Here is a 20,470-nt window from a genome sequence, read left to right as displayed (position 1 = left end):
AGGCCACCAGCATGGAAGGTAACGGGTAACGATACGGGCATTAAGACCAGGGTGTACCCCATAAAGAGAGCATCTCACTCTGCCCACTTACGTCCTAACCTTTGTGGCAAAAAGTGTTCTTGTAGGAACTGGCTGATGAGAAAGAAGGTAGGTGAGGAGGAGGGGGCGCTGTGTGCGGGGGACACAGACAGCGTATTTGAGTAGGGACTCCATGGATCTGAAGCTGATGAACAGATGCTCAGTGATTTACAGAAAACGATGAATTAGCCAAACATCGGTCCACTTGGGACCGGGAGCTTGAAAAGCAAGGTTTCTACCCGGGGAGCACTTTCACAGCCTGGTGTGCCACCACAAACACTTTTATTTTATTTATTTTATTTTGAGGGGGGAGGCCTTTAGGTTTATTTATCTATTTATTATTTGTTTCTTTTTAACGGAGACACTGGGGATTGAGCCCAGGGCCTCGTGCGTGCTAAGCTTGTGCTCTACTCCTGAGCTACACCCTCCCCCCTTCATCATCAATGTTTTTATGACTCTTTCAAAGTAGAGTATCTTTAGTTGAAACGCAATTTTGTTGCTTTTGTTGGAAGTCTAAGCCACAAAAATACACTGGTTTAAAATATTTATTAATTAAAAAAAATTTAAAATTTTTTATACAAAGATGATGAGAAAAATCTCATGCAAACTCTGGGCATACGAGAAAAAAATAACTCAAAGGGTAGTCGGATGATCTTGTACAAAATAATCCTTTTGTAAGTGGGACCCCCCACAGGCAGCACAGCCCCCTCTCCAGGCCCGACGCCCCCGGGGATGGGGTGACCACCCTTTGGCCTGCGGGTGGTGCGTGGTCCATGTGTCAGGTGGCCACTGGTGTCACTATGGTGATGACGAATAGCCTACGCTACTACTCAGAAAACTAGACCGCGACGCGGGGACCCTGGCCAGGATGTCCCAACGGCATGGAGCTCCTGAAGACCCGAAGGAACTCGCGAAGGTTTTCAGAAGTTTCAGATAATCGGCTTGACTCATGAAAACGCGTTGAGATGGTGAGAGATGGCGCCTGTTTCTGCTGAGCTACGAACCTGCAGTGGATTTGTAGTCTGTCTATGTTACAAGTAATTTGCATAATTAAAACAATCAAGGGATCGACGTACCATGGCAACTGGAAACGCATCAAACTCTGAACGTGGTACAAAAGGGAGCTTCAATATGAAACAGTAATCTTCTGAGAAGGAAGCCCACGGGCCCGGGGCTCCGCCCCGCGCCCTCCGCCCGCGGGCCCCCAGCTCGGCGACTCTCAGCCTTATTGCCTCTGTGCGCACTCATCTCATTCTCCGCAGCCTGAGTCTGTTCTCCTTATCCCGCTTCTTGAGAATAAGTATGAATTGGTTAAAAAAATGCTCCTGGTCCTTCTTTTTCGGGACAAGTCGAAACCTCTGGTCCCGGCCGTACTTCTCAGCAAACTCCTTAAACGTGGTCCTGAAAGATAAGAAGCGTCCTGAGACCCCTTCCCGGAGAGCTGGTCTGGGCGCTCTGTGCCCCGCGTGCCCGTGTGCTCGGGGTTGGGGCTGCATCCCCCAGACCCAGCCGCTGGCTGCAGGGCCGGGGGAGCAGGACACTCGGGCAGGTGGACAAGCAGAAGGGAACAGCGCTGCACCCCCGACACCTGTCCCACCTGCTCCCCGCCCTGGACCTCACTCCCTATGTAACCTGCAGACCTGCCACCTCTGCATCCAACCGGCCTCTGGAAACGAGCCTGGCCTCACCTGTCCCTCGGGCCCCGTCTCAGTCCGAGTCCCCCTGGCCACCTGCGTCGCTGCTCGGCCACACAGGCCTTCCTCCGTCCCCTGCCCTCACCGAGCCCCAGTCTGCCGTGGTCTTTGCGTGTGCTAGTTCCTCTGCCTGGCCCACCCTTCCCTTATTTCCTCACCTGTCCCTGAAAGCCTTCTCATTCTCAGAAGCCAGGACCAGCCTGTCTTCTTCGGGAAACACGCCTTATCTAGAGGGTCAGAGAACTGGGCTCACCCTCGCTCAGCCTTCATCACAGGCGTCATCTCCAGGAGCCTTACTTGCGCAGGTTTGCCCGCCTCCCTCTGCTCACTAGAGCAAGCATGTCACCTGCCTGGTTTTCTGTGGACCATCCTGAGCGTCCAGCCCAGCGGCTGGGCACCTGCTAAGCTCCCAGATGTTGACTGAGTGAATCCATGATTGACAGGCCCGGGGTCCCCTGTCAGAAACTCCAGTGAAGCCAGCCAGGCCAGCGAGGGAGCGGGGCAGCTCAAAGGACAAAGGGGTGGAAGCGGCTTTGTGGGACAAATGGACCTTTGTCAGCACCGGGTCCCCTGGCTCCCTCTCCTCCCAGGCCTGAGCTCCGAGCTGGGGACTGTGACAGCTCCAGGCGGCAGGGGCCCCGAGGAGCCTGGTCTCCCCAGCCTGCACCCTGCCTGAGCCGCCCTCGCGGGGAGCTGGGGCCGGAGCTGCTCGCCCTGCCCCAGGGGTGCCTCTCACTTCTCCCGTTTATCTTTGCGGAGAATTTTGTATTTCACTGCAGCCATTTAATTATTGTATTCAGTTATTATAACTTAATAGTTCTTTTTTATACGTGAATAACGAGATTATACTGACAGGGCTGTTAGGAAACAGGACGGTAATTAGTGGTCACATCCCCACTGCTGTCACTCACATCGCCTCAGTCCTTCCTCACCCAGCACAGCTGCCTCCTGTCACCTGCAGACCTGCCGGGGTCCCTCTCCAGGGTCCTGTCACCCTCCAGGGTCTTGCTGCTCCCACACATCTTGGAGAGAAAACACTTCTCTCTGCTTTTCGACCTCCTCCCTCCCTCCTTCCCAAGACCCCGAGAGCTGGGCAGGGCTGGGAGCTGGCCCTGGCCTACCCCTGCGGCCAGGATCAGAGCCAGCATGGCTGGAGGTGTGGCCACAGACACTGAGGCACCTGCCCTGAACCCCCTGGCGGCCCGCGGGCGGTGCCCAGAATGCACAAGGACGCCTGTGCAATGGCAGGAAGGAAACGGAGCGGGGGTCTCGAAAGGCTTTGAACGGTTGCCGAACTAGCCACCTTTGAAATAAAAACGGTTTTGTAGTTATAAAAGTAATAGACGCCCAGTGTACATTTAAAAAAAATAGCCAGCAATTAAATCCAACTTCAAAGCAGGGTAAGTCTCACTCTCTCCTCGCTTCTAGCACTCGTGTTCCTTCTGTGTGTCGTTTCCCCAGTTGCCCCCATGTTCTGGGTGCTTCTCCTTTGCCTTCATGGTACATTCATGGAGGGGATACACTCCTTACGGTTAACGCTTTACCAGTGGACAGACAGAGGACACAGCTGAGTGTCTTCAGCGGGAGCCCCAGGACCAATGGTGAGACCCCTGCTGGACCTGCCAGCCCCCCCCCCCCCCGTGTCTCGCCCACACTCCTAGTCACCTGTGAGGCGAGGCAGCTGTCCCTCGGGTGAGGACCCGGAGCTGTGAGGGTCCCAGTGCCTTACTCCGTGGCCGAGGCCAAGGAGGGGCAGGCCGTGCTGCGCTCTGAGCTGGAGGCTCCAGAAGCTTCTCCCTCCGCCCTGGGCTCACCGTGCGGGGGGGGGGGGGCAGATCAAGCCCCAGCTGCACCCCAGCGTTCTCGGAGGAGGCCGCCTTTCACAAGCCATTAGACCCACGTTTGCTTTTCTAGGTTCACATTTGGTGACGGGGGCTACTCACACCGATTTCTCCTGTCCACACAGTACCTATCCTTCCTACAGCTGGAGGTGTTTTATCAGGACTATGGGACCAGCACTAAGGTACATGACCCAGTCATTGCCAGGAGAATTAACCAGTTACTGATCAAAATGTAGTTGCCTGCACACTGTGTAGGGAGCAAACGTCAGTTAATGTCCGTTTACATATAACTTATTTATGCATTGTTATTGAAAATGCACAATGTCAGCATTATTATTATAAATAAAAATGCATAAGTGTCTGTTTAGAAATAATGTCCATTTAAAATAAAAACACATCAAAATCAGTCATTTCCACTCATAAAAGCTATGGCTGTACAATTCTAAACACAGGATGTGTGCATTAGGGTTTTGAATGTCAGTCAGTGGAAGCTAGTTTCAAAGAGGAGTTAAGCTTATGAATTTCTCTTGTTTCTAACGTCACTTTCCTATTAGCTTACTTCACGGGAGTAATGCCTGATGGCTGTAGGTGAGTGTGACAGCCAGGTTCACCCGGCCCCGCTGCCCGAGTGTCGCGTCTTCCTTCTGCACCCCGGACAGCCACCGAGGCATGTGGAACCCAGCGGGCTGGTGGGGTGTCCTCGGCTGCTGCCGTGTGCTGTTTTGCATTTTCACTCCTTGATCGTTAGATCAGGAATTAGACCCCATCTCACGGGGGCCGACCTATTGATGAGTTATTCTGGCCTTGGAGTCAGGGCAGCTGACGTGCGGAAACCGCGCAGGGCAGACAGCAGGGCCAGGGTGTCTTTGGTCAGCAAACAAACAAATCGCTGGGGTGACGGGGAAGTGGGTCGGGGACCACACCGGGGAGAAGGCGGCTCCCGTCCCCAGCGCAGTACGAAAATCACACTCTGACTTTTATACCTATCCACTTTTTAATGTTTTCTTTTTTTTTTCTGTTAAGAAACATATCCTGTGAGAAGGAATGTAGTTCAAAGTGTAGTCTCATTTCTAGACAGTATACAGGCATTATAATGTGTGATAGTAGGAAAAAACCCAGAAAATGGCAAAAAAATAAATAAAATGAAATTACACTTTTGATGTCTATGAAACGGAGGTCACATGATTCAACCTCAACAGCCTTTAAAAGCCCTCTGACAAAATCTGGTAAACTTGTAGCCCCGGAAGTTGCCCGGCGTGCCTGTCTCTCCGTACCTGGGTGACAGCTTCGACTCCTCCAGAAGCTTCTTGAATTCCTCTTTGGCTAGCAGCAATTTGCTTTTCTTCTCCTTGTATTCTTCTTTTATTCTGGTCTTGACAAACTGTTCGAATATCTTAAGACACACAAAAGAAAACTGTTACAAGAACGTGTGTCAGAAATGAAATCTTGTGTTTCAAACACGACGCGGCAGTGAGAATCCGAGATAAGCCTGTCTTTCTCGCAGCTGCTGGAGCTGCGAGCAGCAGCCTTCAGTTACGGCCTCTGCGATGAGACCACGTGTCTGCATAACTCCACCCGCTTCCCCTCGAGGCCCATGCGCGTCTGCGTCCAAGCACCCTCTCGGGGTCAAACCCTGAATCCACCCGCTTAGAAACCCAGAATGAGCAGCGGTGGGCGCGGTCAGCAGTGAGGGGACCCGGCCCCAGGGCTTGGTGTCCGTGGCTGGGGAGCCCCGGGAGCGGCAGGCCTGGTCTCCCCGACATTCACATCCCCCAGCCACTGAGGCGCCGTGACACGCGGAGCCCGCAATTTGTCCCAGTAAATCGCTGTGGCAGCGTAACTGGCACTTAAGCCTCAGAATGCCTTTGACCTGTGAAAAGACCTCGGCCCAGCACCCCGTGTTGTCCCTCACCCGAGGCGCAGGGGCACCCACTTGTGAGCGAGGGGGCTGGCTCCCCAGGGCTCCAGTGGGCACGCTCCCGGGTGTCACGGAAGCGCCCAGCGAGGAGACCGGACCCTCGGGCGCTGCACTCGCACTTGACGGGAAGTGGGTTCTGAGAACTGCCTCGACAGGAAAACCCGTTCCTTCACCTGAGTGATATGAATACCGTCTGGTAGCAAATGCATCCGCGACCCTGAGAAGGTTTCTCTTGGGAACTGGCAGCCAACGTAACAAAATGCCACCAGGGAACCCCTCTTCGCAGTGGACCATAGCGTGACCTGGTTAGACCGAGACCACTCACAGAATGTTCTAACATCAGAAAGCCGTCATTTGCAGACTAAAGCCAAAGGGAGGCGGAGACAGCTGTTCCTTCCCGATGCTCCCCAAGCCTCAAGAAACACTAACGAGAGGGTAAACTGGAGATAATTAGATGTGCCTGCAAACATGAGTAACAGGATCGGTAAAAAGCCCCCATGTGACCCTGTGAGGCCAGTAAGGAGCAGTCCTGACTAGCCCATCACCGGCCACTGCAGGTGCTGGGAGCCGACCTGCGTGCTCGGGGCGTCTCCGCGTCCCTGAGGAGGGGCCAGAGCTGGGAAGCGACCACGTGGCCGGTTACAGCCTCCATCACTCCGCGCAGAATGGGCCTCCTTCGGCTCCGCCTGACCGTTTCAGATTCCATCTCGGGAACGGCGAGGCTTTATAGGATTATAAATACAAAAGGCCGCTTGCCTCCTGCAGAATCATCAGTGAGATGAAATATTCACGAACAGGACTTAGACGGAGGGCGTGCGTCTGGATTTAAGAATATGATCAACTTATCTCCCTTTCAAGGGAAGTGGAAATGTAAGCTCTCCAGTTCTCTTATAATTTAAGCTAATAAAAAAGGTGAATGCAGGGTGATTATCCAAATAAACGTGTGGGGCTCCATCACTAGTCGGAGTGTTGCTCTGTTAATTTTAAATCTGGAGCGAAGCCCTGGTGGGCAGGGGGTCAGAGCTGGCAGGAAGGAGCTGCCTCTCTCTGCCGAGAACCGTTTATCCCTCTAATCAGATCTCGCTCTCTCCACCGCCTTTGCTCTGTTGCTTTATTTATGCTGCTGTAATTTAATACAACAGTTTTTTCCCCTCCTTTTTAACAAAATACACCAGTATTATTCAAAGTGGGGCATGACTTTAAAAGACAGACCATTGGCCATTACCTCGTCATGGCGCGTTCTGGTGAAACAAAATGGAACACGGTTTCTTACCAGAGAAACAGGGCTGGTGAGCACTCCCAGGACCCCTGCTCTCCGTTTGGGCTCGTTCACATCTCCTTTGCAGCTCCCGTACGGGGATGGTTGCAATCCACACGCCATGAGCCTCAGTTTTCCCCACCGGACACCACAGGACAGTAGGTCCCAAACAGATTTCACGTCTGTGGCTTCCTCGCCTGATTCACTCGTAAATAGGACTATGAATGGGGTCCAAACAGTGTCTCCCTCATCCGTCTGCTTCAGTCCCTCACCTCGTAGAAAGCGCCGCCCTGCCGCTGCCCTGGGCTTGGCTCCTCGCGGGGACCAGGCATCTAACCCGAGGCCCCGGGGCCGGAGCAGGCGGCTGCCGGGGAGCCTGCTTCCTCCTCCCCACGGGGCTCTGGGACCTTGCCGCGGTGTAGAAAGGGGCCTGGCGCTCCCCCTGGGCGACTTCGCAGGGACGTCTGAGGGCTCCCCCCAAAACTCAGGCTCCCAGAGTTGGCGGACGGACCCTCTAGTCTGATCTGTCTGCACCCCGCGCCTCCTGGAAGGCGCGGCCCGCTCTGGGCAGTGCCTGCCTCCCGGACCAGTTCCTCTGGGTCGAGCCCCCCTGCTCCGGCGCGTGAGCCTTGTGCCTGGACCGCCCCGCAGGCAGCAGGAGGGCGGGACGCCCTGCCCAGCCCACGAGCCAGTTCCACGCAGCCCAGGTGGGGCCCGGAGCGCCTGCCGTCTGAGGGGCGGGATGAGAGCACCGCGTCAGCCGGGCTTTTCTTCAAGGTGTGGAAGGTCTTGCACCTTCGGTTGCCTCGAAAGGGGCGATGGCTTCTGAAAACATCCACGAGCTGGAGAGGGAGCAGCAGTGGCCACGGCTGGCGGCGCTGGCTGCGCTCGTTGCGGCTGCCGGTGCCGCGGTCACAGACCTGAACGGGCGTCCTACGGGGGTGGTCGCGCTGGCTGGCGGGACTCCTGGTCCTCCTGGTCCCGGCTCACCTGGGCCCCGCTGTCGGACCCCAGACGCACGCCGGGGGCCGGGCCCGCTGAGGCCTCCTCTCACACGACCCTCCTGGGCTCCTGCCTTCAGTGGTGGCTCCTGACCACCTGCTCTCTTTCTTTTTGGTGTTAGTTCTTTTTCTTTTAATTGAAGTTTGGTCGACTTACAATGCTGTGTTAATTTCTGGTGGGCAGGGCAGTGACTGAGTCACACACACACACACACACACACACAGCCCTTTCCATGTTCCTTTCCCCTGTAGGCTGTATCAGGCATGGAACACGTCCCCTGCGCTGTGCAGTGGGGCCTTGTTGTTCACTCCTCACCTGCTTTCCCTGGGCGCCCTCTGCACTCAGGGCAGAGGGATCAGAACCGGAACCAGAGACTCAGACGCGGCACCTCGATCCTTCTGGAATTTATCTCAGAACCCCTCTCGGGGCTGCTCGGCGAGCATCGGCCCCAGCAGGACTGACAGCTCACGCCTCACAGCTCCGGCCCCGCCCGCCGGCCACATGGCCCGTCCCTCTGTCCGGCTGCCTCACCTGGGAGGCAGCACGGGCTCCAAGACTTGACTTGTGAGCCAGCCAGGCCGACGCCTGCCGAGTCTCCTTCCAGGCAGCTGCCTCTAACCCACTCTTGCTTTCCTGGGGACCTGCTTTCTAGAAACGTCCCCCCATTCCTTATACTGCCGTTGTCCCCTGGACCCTCTCCTATTTCACTGCTACTTTTTAAGATCTTAATACAGTCATCGAGGGTGTGATTAATGTTCCCCAAAGCTGAGTTTCCATTTTAAACACGAGTGTTTGTCTTGTGGGGCCACAGCCTGACGGTGTGCTGAGAACAGGTACCAGGATGACCTCTCTCTGCACCTGTGACTCCTACTGTTCACAGGCTCACAGGCGCTCAGCCCTCACGGCTGCCCCAGGACGCGGTGAAGAAGCCAGGCGCCCGCTCGCCCGCAGGGGTCTCCGGAAGGAGCGTCACTGACACCGCAGCCCGGCTCCAGCAGCAGGTCCTACCTGTCTGCGCTCCTCGGGGTTGAGCAGGAGATAGCGCGGGTCGAACACGATTTTGTGTAGTTCTTTCTCCCAGGTGGAAAACGCTGACACCTGAAGAAAGATATTCAATAAAGTTGCTTTTAGCATCTAACACTGAGCCCGGAATCGCACTGAAATGATCAATGATGAGAAACAGCATAAAGGAACCGGGGCTGAGTGACACAGTGCCGTTTAAAAGTGTTTGGCACGGCAAACTTTGAAGAAAATCAATATTTAGAACATTGGAGAATTTAATTCCTAGACTCATAACACGATTTCTTCCCGGGATATCTTCCAAGGCCGTGTGCCCTGATCTAAGCCCCAGTTACATCCGTGAAGCTGGGATGTTCTGAAATGTCACGTCTTGAAAGGAGAACTTTTATTTGTAAAAATTTTCAGGATGCCCCAGGCCGTAGCAGAGGCCAGTGTCTTGCAAATGGTCAGAGTTTAGCACAATTTCAATTGATTTTTAATCAAGTTAACCCTTTTTGAGGCAGGTCTTTTTTTTTTTTTTTCCAAACTACCTTATTTTGCAGTAGTTTCAAATTTACAGGCAACTTACAAGCATGTTAGGAAGTCACCATCCACCCCACACCCAGTGTCCTGCACTGTTAGCATCTCAATGTTAGTGCGGTCGATTTGTCTACACCGTTAGGAACAGAAGTGCTCACCCCGCTCAGACTTCTTTGGTTTTTACCCAATTGTTTTTGCTATCCCAGGACTCCACCCAGGCCCCACTTCTCATTTGGTCTCATGTCTCCTTAGGCAACTCTCAAAAGGGGGTCCTGACCCACCTCTTGAGATGGGGCTGTCTCTGTAAGTTATTTGGAATTCTTGTCCATTCTCCCAACTTTACTAAGGTATTCAACCATTTATTTGCAGCAGGACAGACCCCTGGATGCTGATTTCACACTGTGAGTTATAACCTAATGTGACTTCATTATTTTTTATGCTCAAATTCCTCCAGGTTTGGCCACTGAGAGCTGTTGCAGTTGGCTCCTGTGTTCCGGGGACATTCTCCCATCATTTTGGTTTTGGAGCCCTTCAAAATGCTCCAGAGCCATCTTTGCTCTCCCCGTGGCCCTAGAGTCGGCATTCTCCGAGAAGTCCTGGTTCCTCTTAACTGGGGCTGGTGTCTGGGGCCGGGATCTGGGTGCCAAGTGTGCTCATTGCTACTGGCATGTTGTTGCTTCCAGACTCTGTCAGCTGATGGAGCAGTGAAATGTTTAAGTCATCCGAAAATAATCTATTCATTTAAAAGCACAGACTAAACATTGACTGTGCCTTAGGCCCCTGTTAAATGCTGAGAATTCAGAGAAAATAAGTCAAGGCCACTGAGAGCAGAGAGACCGTGGCCCCAGGCGAGCAGGGAACCCGCGGTCCAAGGCAAGCACGGAGCTCGTGGTCCGGGGTGAGTAGGGAGCTCGTGGTCCGGGGTGAGCAGGGAGCTCGTGGTCCGGGGTGAGCTGGAGTGTTCAGGAGGCACTGTCCGTAGAGCAAAGCCAGGCTCCGTGAAGGCTGTGAGATGTGGAGATACATGGGGTTGAACGCTGGGGATGAAGGAGGCCATGAGGGGGTGGGAAGAGGCAGGGGAGACAGACAGAGCAGGGGGGCAGGATGCTCCCAGACCCGCTTAGGAACCAGAGCCTTGTCCTGAGAGCAACGGGAGACAGAGAGGCAGATGTGATGCGATTTTAGGAGCCGGGGTGGGGGATGAACTCTGGGCACTGCAGAAGGGAAGCCGCGGGCAGATCACACAGACAACATCCCTTCACAGTCCTACTTCTGAGCAGGTGAAATGTTTCTGATACAGGAACTATTTCAATAGACACGTGCTTTGCTTGGCACATCATAACACACGGGTTTTTTTAATTGACAATTTCAATCTTCAATAGTAAAAATCAAAGCTCTCTTTCATACCGTAAGCTCTTTTATCGTCGGGGTGACCCGCACTCCACCTGGGGATTTTTCTCAATCAGCTGAGAACGTGGTGAAGTGTGGACTCATCACGGGGACTAGGGGGAGGGACTGCAGGAAAATGCAGGACAGAGGGGCTCCCTGTTCTTTGACAGCAGACCCTGGACCACGTGAGCATTAGGGTGGTCATGGAGAGAGGGATCCGCTGACCCAATTCAGCCTGATCATGTGGGCATCTGCCCGCCTTGGAGGGACCTGCAAACCCCAGGGGCCCCAGGTCTGTAGGGAGAGCAGGCGATTATTAAGAATTGGTGTCTCAGTAACTGAGTCCACAGGCTTGTTGAGAATTTTTGGAGTTCTAGATGTACACTAAAATATATTGAAAAAAATAGTATATCATCCTTGTCTCCAGAGGACTTAACCATCCGTACGCAAGGCAAGGTGAGCGTCTCTACAAGGACTGTTATTTGTGATGATGAAACAGACGCCATCACGTTGCCTGACCGTCAAGCTAACGGACGCTTGAAGCTCAGAGGAGGATGGCCGTGCTTGGGGCGGGGGGGGGGGGGGGAGGGGGACCTGGGACAGCGGCTGGAGTGGAAGGAAAGTCTGGACTGTGGAATTTGAAACGGGGCCCTGCAGCGGGCACAGCCTTGTCTGTGAGACGGATTGTTCACAGAGAAGGACTTGGTAGCTGCCGTTCCCTTAACCATGCAACTCACTTATGACACAAGCCCAGCCACTCTGGTCCACACAGTCACGCTGCCAGTAAGTTCACTCCATGGGGCAGGGACTGTGACCGACACCGCCTTCTTACTGGAGGCCAGTGGGCAGCCACTCTCAGCTCCCGGGGCCCCGCCGTACCCCACTGGGGGCCCCTCCACAATAGGGCGGCTTCAGCAAACCAGGAGGAAACCTCTACACGGACCCAGCCCTACAGAACAGAGTCACAGCGCCCCAGGGGCTCCCCCTCCTGTTCACAGGCCCGCCCGCTCTCGAGGGAGGGCTGGTTCAGGAGCTGAACTGGGCGGTGTGAGCGAACCTTGGGGCCAAAGCAGGTCCCCGAGACGGTGCGTGTTACTGCCTCTTACTTGACCTTCACGTCCCAGGCGTGATCTCCATCCCTCCTCCCACCTGACAGGCCTCTGATTCTTTGGCATCTTATGTGCGATTTGGTCCTTGACTCACAGAATTCTCCAGCCCATTTTAGACTCTTTCCTGCCAGAGTCCAGCCCTTCGCTGCAGCCTGACTGCGCGACGTAGTGGCCCCCTCTCCCTGCTGGACCCCGTTCCATGATCTTCACGTCACCAGCCGACCATCAGCCATGTACTCCCAGGACCGTCCGAGCATCTCAGGGCGCCGCCGCTGACTCGGAGCCGGCGGCGCAGTCCGCGCTGCCTGTCTTGCAGGCAGTGTGGGTTGCTTCGATGTTGCGGGCCGTTAGGCTCCCGCGCATCCACATTGAACCCCCGCCCTCTGAGAGCCAGGAGAGCAGGGCCTCGGGTCACACGAGCTGTGCTGGCGGTCCCACCGCCTCCTTCCAGCTCCTGCAGCCTGGCCCTCCTGCCCCCAGGCTCCCCTCTGCCTCACCCTCAGGGTCTGAGTTGCACTCCGTTCGCCGCCATTTCCACCATGGAAGACACCAGAGCTGGTCGTCTGAAACACAGGCACAGAGAAGGGGCGGGAGTGGCTGGGGCGCAGTTCCCAGACCCCACAGCTGCCGCCGTGAAAGGGAAACTGTCAGCGGGTGTCAAGGCCTGGGCAGGGGTCCGAGGCCGGCGCCCGGCTGGCCGGTACGCGGGCGTCCTGCATGGCACCGTCTGTACTACAGGAGTCCCTGCAGGAGAGATGACAGGCGCGGGGGTGCTGCAGTTCCGAGGGGAGACGCTGGCACCCTCTGCGGTCACAGAGACCGGGTCCTTCCTTTTATGGCTGTTTTCAATGTTATCCCAGAAAAATAACCTTGTTTAAAAACCCCAACGCGTTTTGCCAGAACGAGCAGCAAAATGGTGACCTCACCCCCGCGGCCCTTGGGGGAGGTCGTCTCGCACCGGGGCGAACGTCGTGGTCTCCTGACAGCTCTTCCGTCCTCCAGCATCATGTTCCCTCGACCCACAGCCCTCTCCTTCCCGAGAGCTCTTTCTCCAGCCCTGAGACTAGCGGGCCAATCGTCAGCCGGCATGCAGAGTCCTCGGTCTGGCCCCAGCTGCCTCTGAGCAGCTCCCTCGCTGGCCAAAGTCCCTCGATGGCGCGCACGCCCGGCGGCGGGGCACGGCCATGGCGACCCTCTCTTGGAAGCCGCTGTGCGGGGACCTGTCCCCGATGAGACTGGTTCCAACCTCAGCTCCAGCTCCACCAAAACCTCTCTGGATTCCAGGAGTGGGTCTTGTGTTGCCCCTGGGGTGACTCAACTTTAGAGAAAAGGGACCACGTACAGGAATGTGGTGTGAGAGCGTCCGCGAAGGCTAAAAAGCAAGATAATCCTGCCAATCCTGCCGGTGGGCCGTGCCCAGGGCCGTCGCCCTCGAGGTCCTGACCACCAGAAGGTGCCCTCAGGCACCCAAAGGAGACAGATGCCTTTCATTTCCAAAACCAAAGGCTGTTTGAGTATCTGTCAATCCTCGGGTCACAGAAAAGGCCAGGAGCCCATCCACCAGAGGAAAAGGAGGTGGCTGAGCCCTGAACTGGATGGTGGGGTCGTCCGGCCATGAGGGGTCTCCCAGGCCGGGCGCTGAGTCGGCACAGGGGACCGGGCTCCCCTCTGCCCGGGGGGCGGTTGTGGCTGCTCGTGCACCTGGGATGTCTGCCTATCTGTCTGTCTGTCTGTCTGTCTGCACCTCGTGCTCGGCTCAGCCCAGATGCAGGGCTGGGTCTTCCCAGGACCTTCTTTCGGGGCTGACGTCCATGCAAACACAAACCCGTTTCTTCAGAAGCTAATGTTTTTGACCAGCTCTGATGCTCAGACACCTGCATTTACTCTTTGCCCCTCAATGACTGCAAACACTGACCTGTTACCCAGGGCAGAGCCGTTCATCCTGAGTGGGGAGTTCCCTTCTGGTTTTTACAACCAAGGGTCCAGCCCCGACCCTTGACCCAGCACCACCCACCTCCATGGGCGGCTCTCCAGCCCCTGCAGAGCCCAGACCCCGCTTCCTGCCGCTGACTCTCCCCCCAGGCCCTCCGCTCCTAAGCATCCCGGGCCCCGCTGCTCTGACGACGCAGTTCAGGTGTGAGGAGGTGCCCAGCCAGCGCCATGCCTGTCACACCTCCTTCCTCTGCCTCCCCTCCCCCCATGCTCCCCGTGCCTGCAGGCTCAGCCCCCAACAAACCCAAGTTCTTTGTAATTAGCGCTCAAGTCATCACCCTCCTTATCCCATTTCCTGGAATGCATGGCTGCGTCTTCTGTTTCCGGCTCTGGAGGTCCCGACAGTTAAAGGCGTGAGCTGGACTCAGCGCAGGGGACATGAGCAGCCGGTGCTCCCGGCTCAGTCCAGCCAGGGAGGCGGTGTCGTCTCCGGGATTGTCTAGAAGCAGCGTGGGACAGGGCTTGGGTCCCGGCGGCGCATTTGGGAGGTGATTCCAGGTGTGCTGGGAGGAGAAAAGCCAAGGGCGGTGCCTGAGCGACCAGGTGACCCCTGGGCCGCGGGGTGAGGTCCTTCGGGGAAGCTTGGAAGACGCATGTAGAACACGCTGGAACCTGCCTGCAATTCGTCCCGTGATGTGGAAGTAGGGGATCCCCCTCATTCCCCCTTCCCTGGCTGAGTGTTTCCTTGGAGGTGTTCAACCCCCAAATTTAGGGGAGGGAGTGGTCGGCATGTGGAAAGTTCCCCTGAGCCCAGGTGAGCCAGGCGACCCTTGGTGAACCCAGAAGTGAGCAAGGGGCTGCTTGCTTCCCCCGAACTCTGGGGCAAGGCGACCCACCCTCACCTCCCAGTGCTCGGTGCTTTACCGGTGTTGGCACTTCCTTCTCGTATTTTGACGGATAGAATACTTCGCACTGCTATTCCACCTCAGCTCAGCTAATTTAACTTACTTTTTGCATTAAGGATAGTTCTAACCCGGTTCTAGGAATTAGCGGTTCACGGCCCCCCAAGTCATCTTCACAATCAGCCCGCACTCTGCTCGCTGACAGAGCGGTGACCACAGTGATATCTAAAGAGCTGAGCTGCCGCGTAGTCAGCACACGCTGCTGACTCGGGACAGAGGAAGCCAAGAGAAAGCACAAGTCAGAGGAAAATGACAATGAGATTCAAAAAGTAGTAAATAGTCAACACCTGCGCTTCTCACGGCCCGTGCTGGCGCAGCGCCGGCCGAGCCGGCTCTCTGGAGCTTTCAGACAGCACTAGGGGAAGACATTGCACAAAAGGGACTTTCTCCGGAATACTCTGGTATATAGTAAACGTCAAGTGTTGACAGTGCGTAGGAAACACCACCCCCCCCCAAGTTCCTGCATCGACGTGACCGTGAGGGCGCTGCCTGAAACAGCAATAGCGGGGCACAGACGGAACACATGGAGAGGTGGGATTGTGAACTGACAATGATAGACTACCATGCTCTTACCAAAAATGTTTTCCCAAGGTTTGTAGGAATATTTTTAAAATGCATAAAAGGGACAAAACAGTGTTTAAATATATAAATTAGATTGAATCTTATGACGTTGACTATGCTAAAAAAGTTGGTTCAGCCATGATCAGCCACAGGTCAGTCTTGGTTAGACTATCTAGGAAAAATATTTGTTCTTGATATTTCTTTATAATCTGTTTTTAGGAAAAAAACACTAGAAGGAAATGTACCCATTGATGGGGATGACTGTCCCTCAGGGCAGGATTTCAGGTGCCCTCTTTCTTCTTCTTGGCATTCTTTGTATTCCGTGAATTCTGTGATGAGCACGCGTTCCTTGGGTAGCACAGCTTTATTTTGTTAGTGGTGTGACCACGTGTGTTGCGAGACTTTGAGGAGTTTTCGTGGGAACACGAAGCAGACAAGTTCCCACGAGGCCGATTCGCTTGCTGGGGCAGACGCTGTGGGCGTTCGGGACCCCAGGGCTGCAGCTTGGGCCCCGTCTCCGGGCCGTCTCACCCGTGACGCCCGCCCGCACATGGGGATGCCGAGCCTCTCCCCACGTCCTGGCCCGGGTACCGCTGTGGCTCCAGAGAGGCCATCACCCATCGGGAGGCCCTCCTGCTTTAGGGAGGAGGGGCGGGGCCCAGGTGGCTGGAGGACGCCTGGCAAAGAGCCTCTGTTTCATTTGTACTAACTTTGCACCAACAGCCTCATGGTGGACGCCCGTCTGAGCACAGAAAGGCTCAGGTGTGCGGTCTGTGTGGTTCTCATTCCAGCACAGACTTGGATCCAAACTCCAGGGGGCTCATCTGGCCACGGCGTCAATCCGTCTCCCCAGGACTGCCCACGGCCAGGGGGCTGGCCGAGGGTCACCCGCCGAGGGCCTGACCTCAGAGGGCCTGAGTCAAGATCCAGGGTTACGGAAAAGTCTTTCTTTCCTGGCCCCCGGGAAGGCTGTCCCTACTTCCAAGGGGCATTTTGCAGAAGGAAGAGGCCCTCAACAGAACGTCCCCAATGCCTTTATCTAAGCAGACAGGGGTAAATGAATAGTCTTCTGCTCAGTTTGCTCTGCCCCTTACAGCCTGGGTTTTAAAAAGGCTCTCTTGTGGTTTGTACTCGTGAAAACAATATAGAAACAAAAGCTTCCACTTACAGATTACAAAACCGCAAACCCAAAGGCCCCTTCCCCAGGCCAGAATCCCCAGGGAAGACCCCAAGCCAGGCCCTTTTAAACCACCAGGAATCCACACAGCCTTGCTTCATTATTCCATAAGTTCAGGAATTTCCAAGCTGGAGCATTGAACAAATGCAATGAAAAATCGTATTAATCACTCAGTCCATGAATCAAGTGACCTTTCTGGGCCTTGTTTTTAAGCAGCTGGAAATCTGATGGGCTTTGCTATCAAATCCTCGAGTGTGAGCAGCTCATAAAGGCTGCCGGCCTGCTTTATAGAGTCCCGCGGTCGTAAGCGCCACCCTCTCTACGGCGCCAGCGGGGCACTCGGACTGGCCTTGTCTGTTCACGAGCTGCTTGCAGGCTTCTTCTGAAATCCTTGTAAGGTAGGGGTCTAGGCCTCCCCCAGAAAAACTCAGAACACTGGGGCTGGTGCCTCGTGCCCCCACCTTGTTTCCACTGATTCTCACATGTCAGCACCTAAGAACCAAGGTCTGGGTGGAATCGCCCACTTCAATGAGGCAAGAAAATCTCGTTAGTAAAACCGCTCAACAGACGCCGCGGGGACGCATTCCGAGGCCGACCGCGTCAACTTCGCATCCCGGGCGGGGGGGGGGGGGTGTCTCCGGCAGCCGGCCCGCGTAGGTCAGTCTGATGCTGTGTTGCTAAGTGGGGCCTGGCCGGTTTCCAAAACAAGGAGGGGGAGCTCTTCGACACGGACGTCGTGACACAGGTGCGCGCACGTATTTCTCAAAAGCTCACGCGCCATCGTGTCTAGGGAAGATGGTTCGCACCTCCCAGTCAATTCCACTGGAACAGACTGGTCAGACTGATTCAGGCCCTCAAAATTATAAATACGTCTGCATTGTCAGGCGGGCCGTGGCAGCAAAACTCAGGCGCATCCATCGCGCGGGTCTCCAGGGAGGAGCCCTGTCCTGGGTGACTCTGTGGGGCGGGAATCTGCTCCATCTCATCGCGTGACTAACGCCTAAGCCCAGCCCTGCGGGCAATTCGTGGCCACAGGAGTGGAGTAGAGAGAAACAGAAAGAGCCTCTGCTCCAGGGGACACACCCCTCATCTGGGCTCCGCGGGCCCCCCTGGAGCCAGTGCCGGGCGGGCCTGGGGGCACGTGCAGCAAGACCAGAGCCCGGGCACTGAGGGGGTCCCGGGGACCCCTGCGTGCCGAGTGGGAGCCCCGCCCTTCCAGGGGCTGCCACCGCACACGGTCACGTGGTGGCACGGAGGAGGCACAGAGTGGTCGCCTGGCATCACGTGTCAGTCGGGTGGGGCGGGCAGGCCGGGCAGGCGGGCTCCCAGGAAGGGACTCGGTGTCAAGAATGGAAGGTGGGCAGAGAGGGCGGTGAGACAGCTCAGGGTGGCCAGCGGGGCTGGTGACTGGCGGTGACACTGGGTACAAGCTTCCAGGACCATAAGGCCAGTGTACTGGACACAGAACCAGCAACCCCTTTGGGTGGCAGTGATGGTGACCAAATGGGGTCAAGGCCCTGTGGGCACTGCCCTCCCAGACGTCTGGAGAAATGGCAGGAACCGAGGGGCAGGAACGGCCGGGAGCTCCGGCTTTTGTCCCTCGCCTCCTGCCTCTGGGGCGGGGCGCAGAGAGGGGAAGTGGATTTGCCGGGCGTCTCTGGTGTCCCCGTGGGAGGGAGAGCGGGCACGTGGGGGCAGAGCCTCGGCGAGGGAGAGGCCAGTGCCCTTCCCATCCGCCACGCCGGGTTGTGCCGGGGCCTGGGGAGCATTCACCCCCTCCACGCACACAGACACACACACACACACACACACACACACACACTCCTGTACACATGTACACACACAGACATACACACATGTGTGCCCCTCTACACACACTTATACACTCCCACGCGCACCAGCCACACACACAGCATATACATGCACATACTGGCTCCCCTCTACACACGTACACACCTCTGCACACACACCCTCGTGCATACAGCACACACGCAGACACACACCCCACACGAGAGCCTCAGCTGTTTCAGAGGCCGTTCCGTCCTGCAGGAGCTGTTTAATCAAATCACCTCTACGTCTTGGAAAACAAAGAAAGTCTCATGGGGAGGGAGTCTTTTTTAAAATAAAATTTTAGCTTAATAACTGTGGTTTTTAAAATCAGGTCTTTGCAAAGATGCCCTCCGCGTACACCAGGGCGGCCCCGTGCGTGTGTGCACGGCGCTCACTCTGGCACTCCATGTCACCGGGCGTATCTGCTCATTTAGGTGAACGCGCTGCTCTGCAGTTCTGAGCCCGCAAGGCTACTTCTCCTGCCAGGGCCTTGCGCCAAGGGCTGTATTTTATTTCCGAGCGAGTCTCTGGATAGATAGAGCGATGCAGGCACTAAAATTCTCGGTGCAAAGGGAAAGTGGTCTCCCGCGAGGGTGGCTGAGATAATCTCCCTCTTGCGTCTAATTCTTAAGAGCTGGCGCCACCTCCGTCCTCCCCGAAGCCCCAGGGCCTCACCGCACCAGGTGCCAGTGCCCCAGCCCGACTCTGAGGAGCCCGGCTCGGTCCCCCTGCTCGGGGGGGGATGGGTCTCCCGGGCGGCCCTCCCCTGCTGTCCTCCTGGGGCCCGAGTCTCCATTCCAGCTGCACCTGCTCGGGGAGGGGCTGCAGAATGCAGCCTGGGGGGAGCTGGCTGCAGGGCGCGTTTGCTTTTGAACTCCCAAGGCCATCTCCAGGCTTCATTATAATTATCATTACACACACGTTCCTATTACCGCCTTCTGCGTTCAGCCTCATTTTGTGAAGAAATCCAAGTGGCTACACGCTGTATCAGGTTCACTTTATACCCAAAGGCCAAAGCAGGAAAGAAAACTCATTGGCAGGAGATTCAATTATAAAAGGGTTTTTCCCCCTAAATTCAAACGAGATTCAGAAGTCAACTGCCACCAAGTCATCCTAAGGGCGTAAAGACCGCTGGGCCCGTCCACAGGTGCGGGAGCCCCTGCCCGAGCCCGACGCCCGCGGGGCACGTGCCTCAGAGGGGTGTGCGCCCCGGCCCCCAGCCCGGGGCCGGCAGGAATCACATCGGCACAGACACATGCTTCCTCTGCGCCTTCCCTGTAACCGTCCCTTCCAGGGACCCGCTCCTGTTTGCCTGTCAGTGGCTTCCACGTACAGGTGGAGACAGGTGCCCTGCGATGCCACCACACCCTTCAGAGCCTCCTTCCCCATCAGGACAAGAAGCAGGCTCCTTTTCTTTTGCTTTGGCCTCAGATCATTTGACCCCTGAGTGTCACCCGGCCTGATTCCATGGCCCCGTACGGAAAGGGGCGGGTCCCTGGGCTTGGGGGACGGTCACTGAGGAGCGTCTTCACTTGTGGTCCTTACCCCTCTCTCCAGAAGCATGTCTCGGAAGTGGGTCGCCCGCTCCTCCAGGGGCAGGAGGATCTGGGCAGGCGGTGGCGTCTTGGCGCCCGGGTCCTCTCTCTCTGCCTCCTCAGGCCCGGGACTCGCGAGGCCTTCCGTCCTTCGGGGGACAAGACAGAGAGAGTCAGATGTGACCTTGGAGATGCAGCTGCTTGTCACTGCAACCTTTCAAAAGCCTCCAGGTGACCCTGTCAGAAGCAAAGACCCTTTGAACACTTTGGGAAGCCTGGTGCTGTTGGCCCAGCGAGGCCGAGACTTGGCCTCAAACGGCTTTGCTGTGTTTGGGGCAGAAAGTCGAGACGGAAGCCCCCGTGAGTGGAGCGGCAGCCGGAGGGAAGGCAGCAGGGCCCCCAGGCGGGAGGCTGAGAGGCCCCCCGCGCCAGGGTTTCACTGCTCCAGGCCGTCATCGCCGGGGAACAGAGCCAGCCTTTCTCTGAACAAGTCGCTGAAGCTAACCCCCGGTTCTGCTTGGGTTTTTAGAGAGGCCTTTATCTGGGACAAATGCATGGAAGACGGTCCTGGGGAGACTGTTCTCTCGGCACCCAGGGTACAGAAAACAGAACCTGTTGTCCTGAGGTCTAACACGAAAGGGAGAT

General features: G+C 56.2%; 1 protein-coding gene across 1 annotated transcript in view; it reads right to left on the bottom strand.

Moving 5' to 3' along the window:
* Positions 1-734: 734 nt before the first annotated feature.
* Positions 735-20,470, bottom strand: part of TCERG1L (transcription elongation regulator 1 like) — a 173,080-nt gene continuing 153,344 nt past the window's right edge. The window contains exons 9-12 of the mRNA XM_074374461.1: positions 19,836-19,974; positions 8,800-8,889; positions 4,888-5,006; positions 735-1,479 (exon numbers count right to left, since the gene is read on the bottom strand). Coding sequence (XP_074230562.1) covers positions 1,323-1,479; positions 4,888-5,006; positions 8,800-8,889; positions 19,836-19,974 — 505 coding nt within the window. The 3' untranslated portion in view covers positions 735-1,322. The remainder of the gene's footprint in view (positions 1,480-4,887; positions 5,007-8,799; positions 8,890-19,835; positions 19,975-20,470) is intronic.

Source organism: Camelus bactrianus, chromosome 11 (genome assembly GCF_048773025.1).
Source record: "Camelus bactrianus isolate YW-2024 breed Bactrian camel chromosome 11, ASM4877302v1, whole genome shotgun sequence".
NCBI classification, from domain to species: Eukaryota; Metazoa; Chordata; class Mammalia; order Artiodactyla; family Camelidae; genus Camelus; species Camelus bactrianus.
Note: the sequence above shows the minus strand (reverse complement) of the source record. Positions and strands in the feature narration are given on the sequence as shown.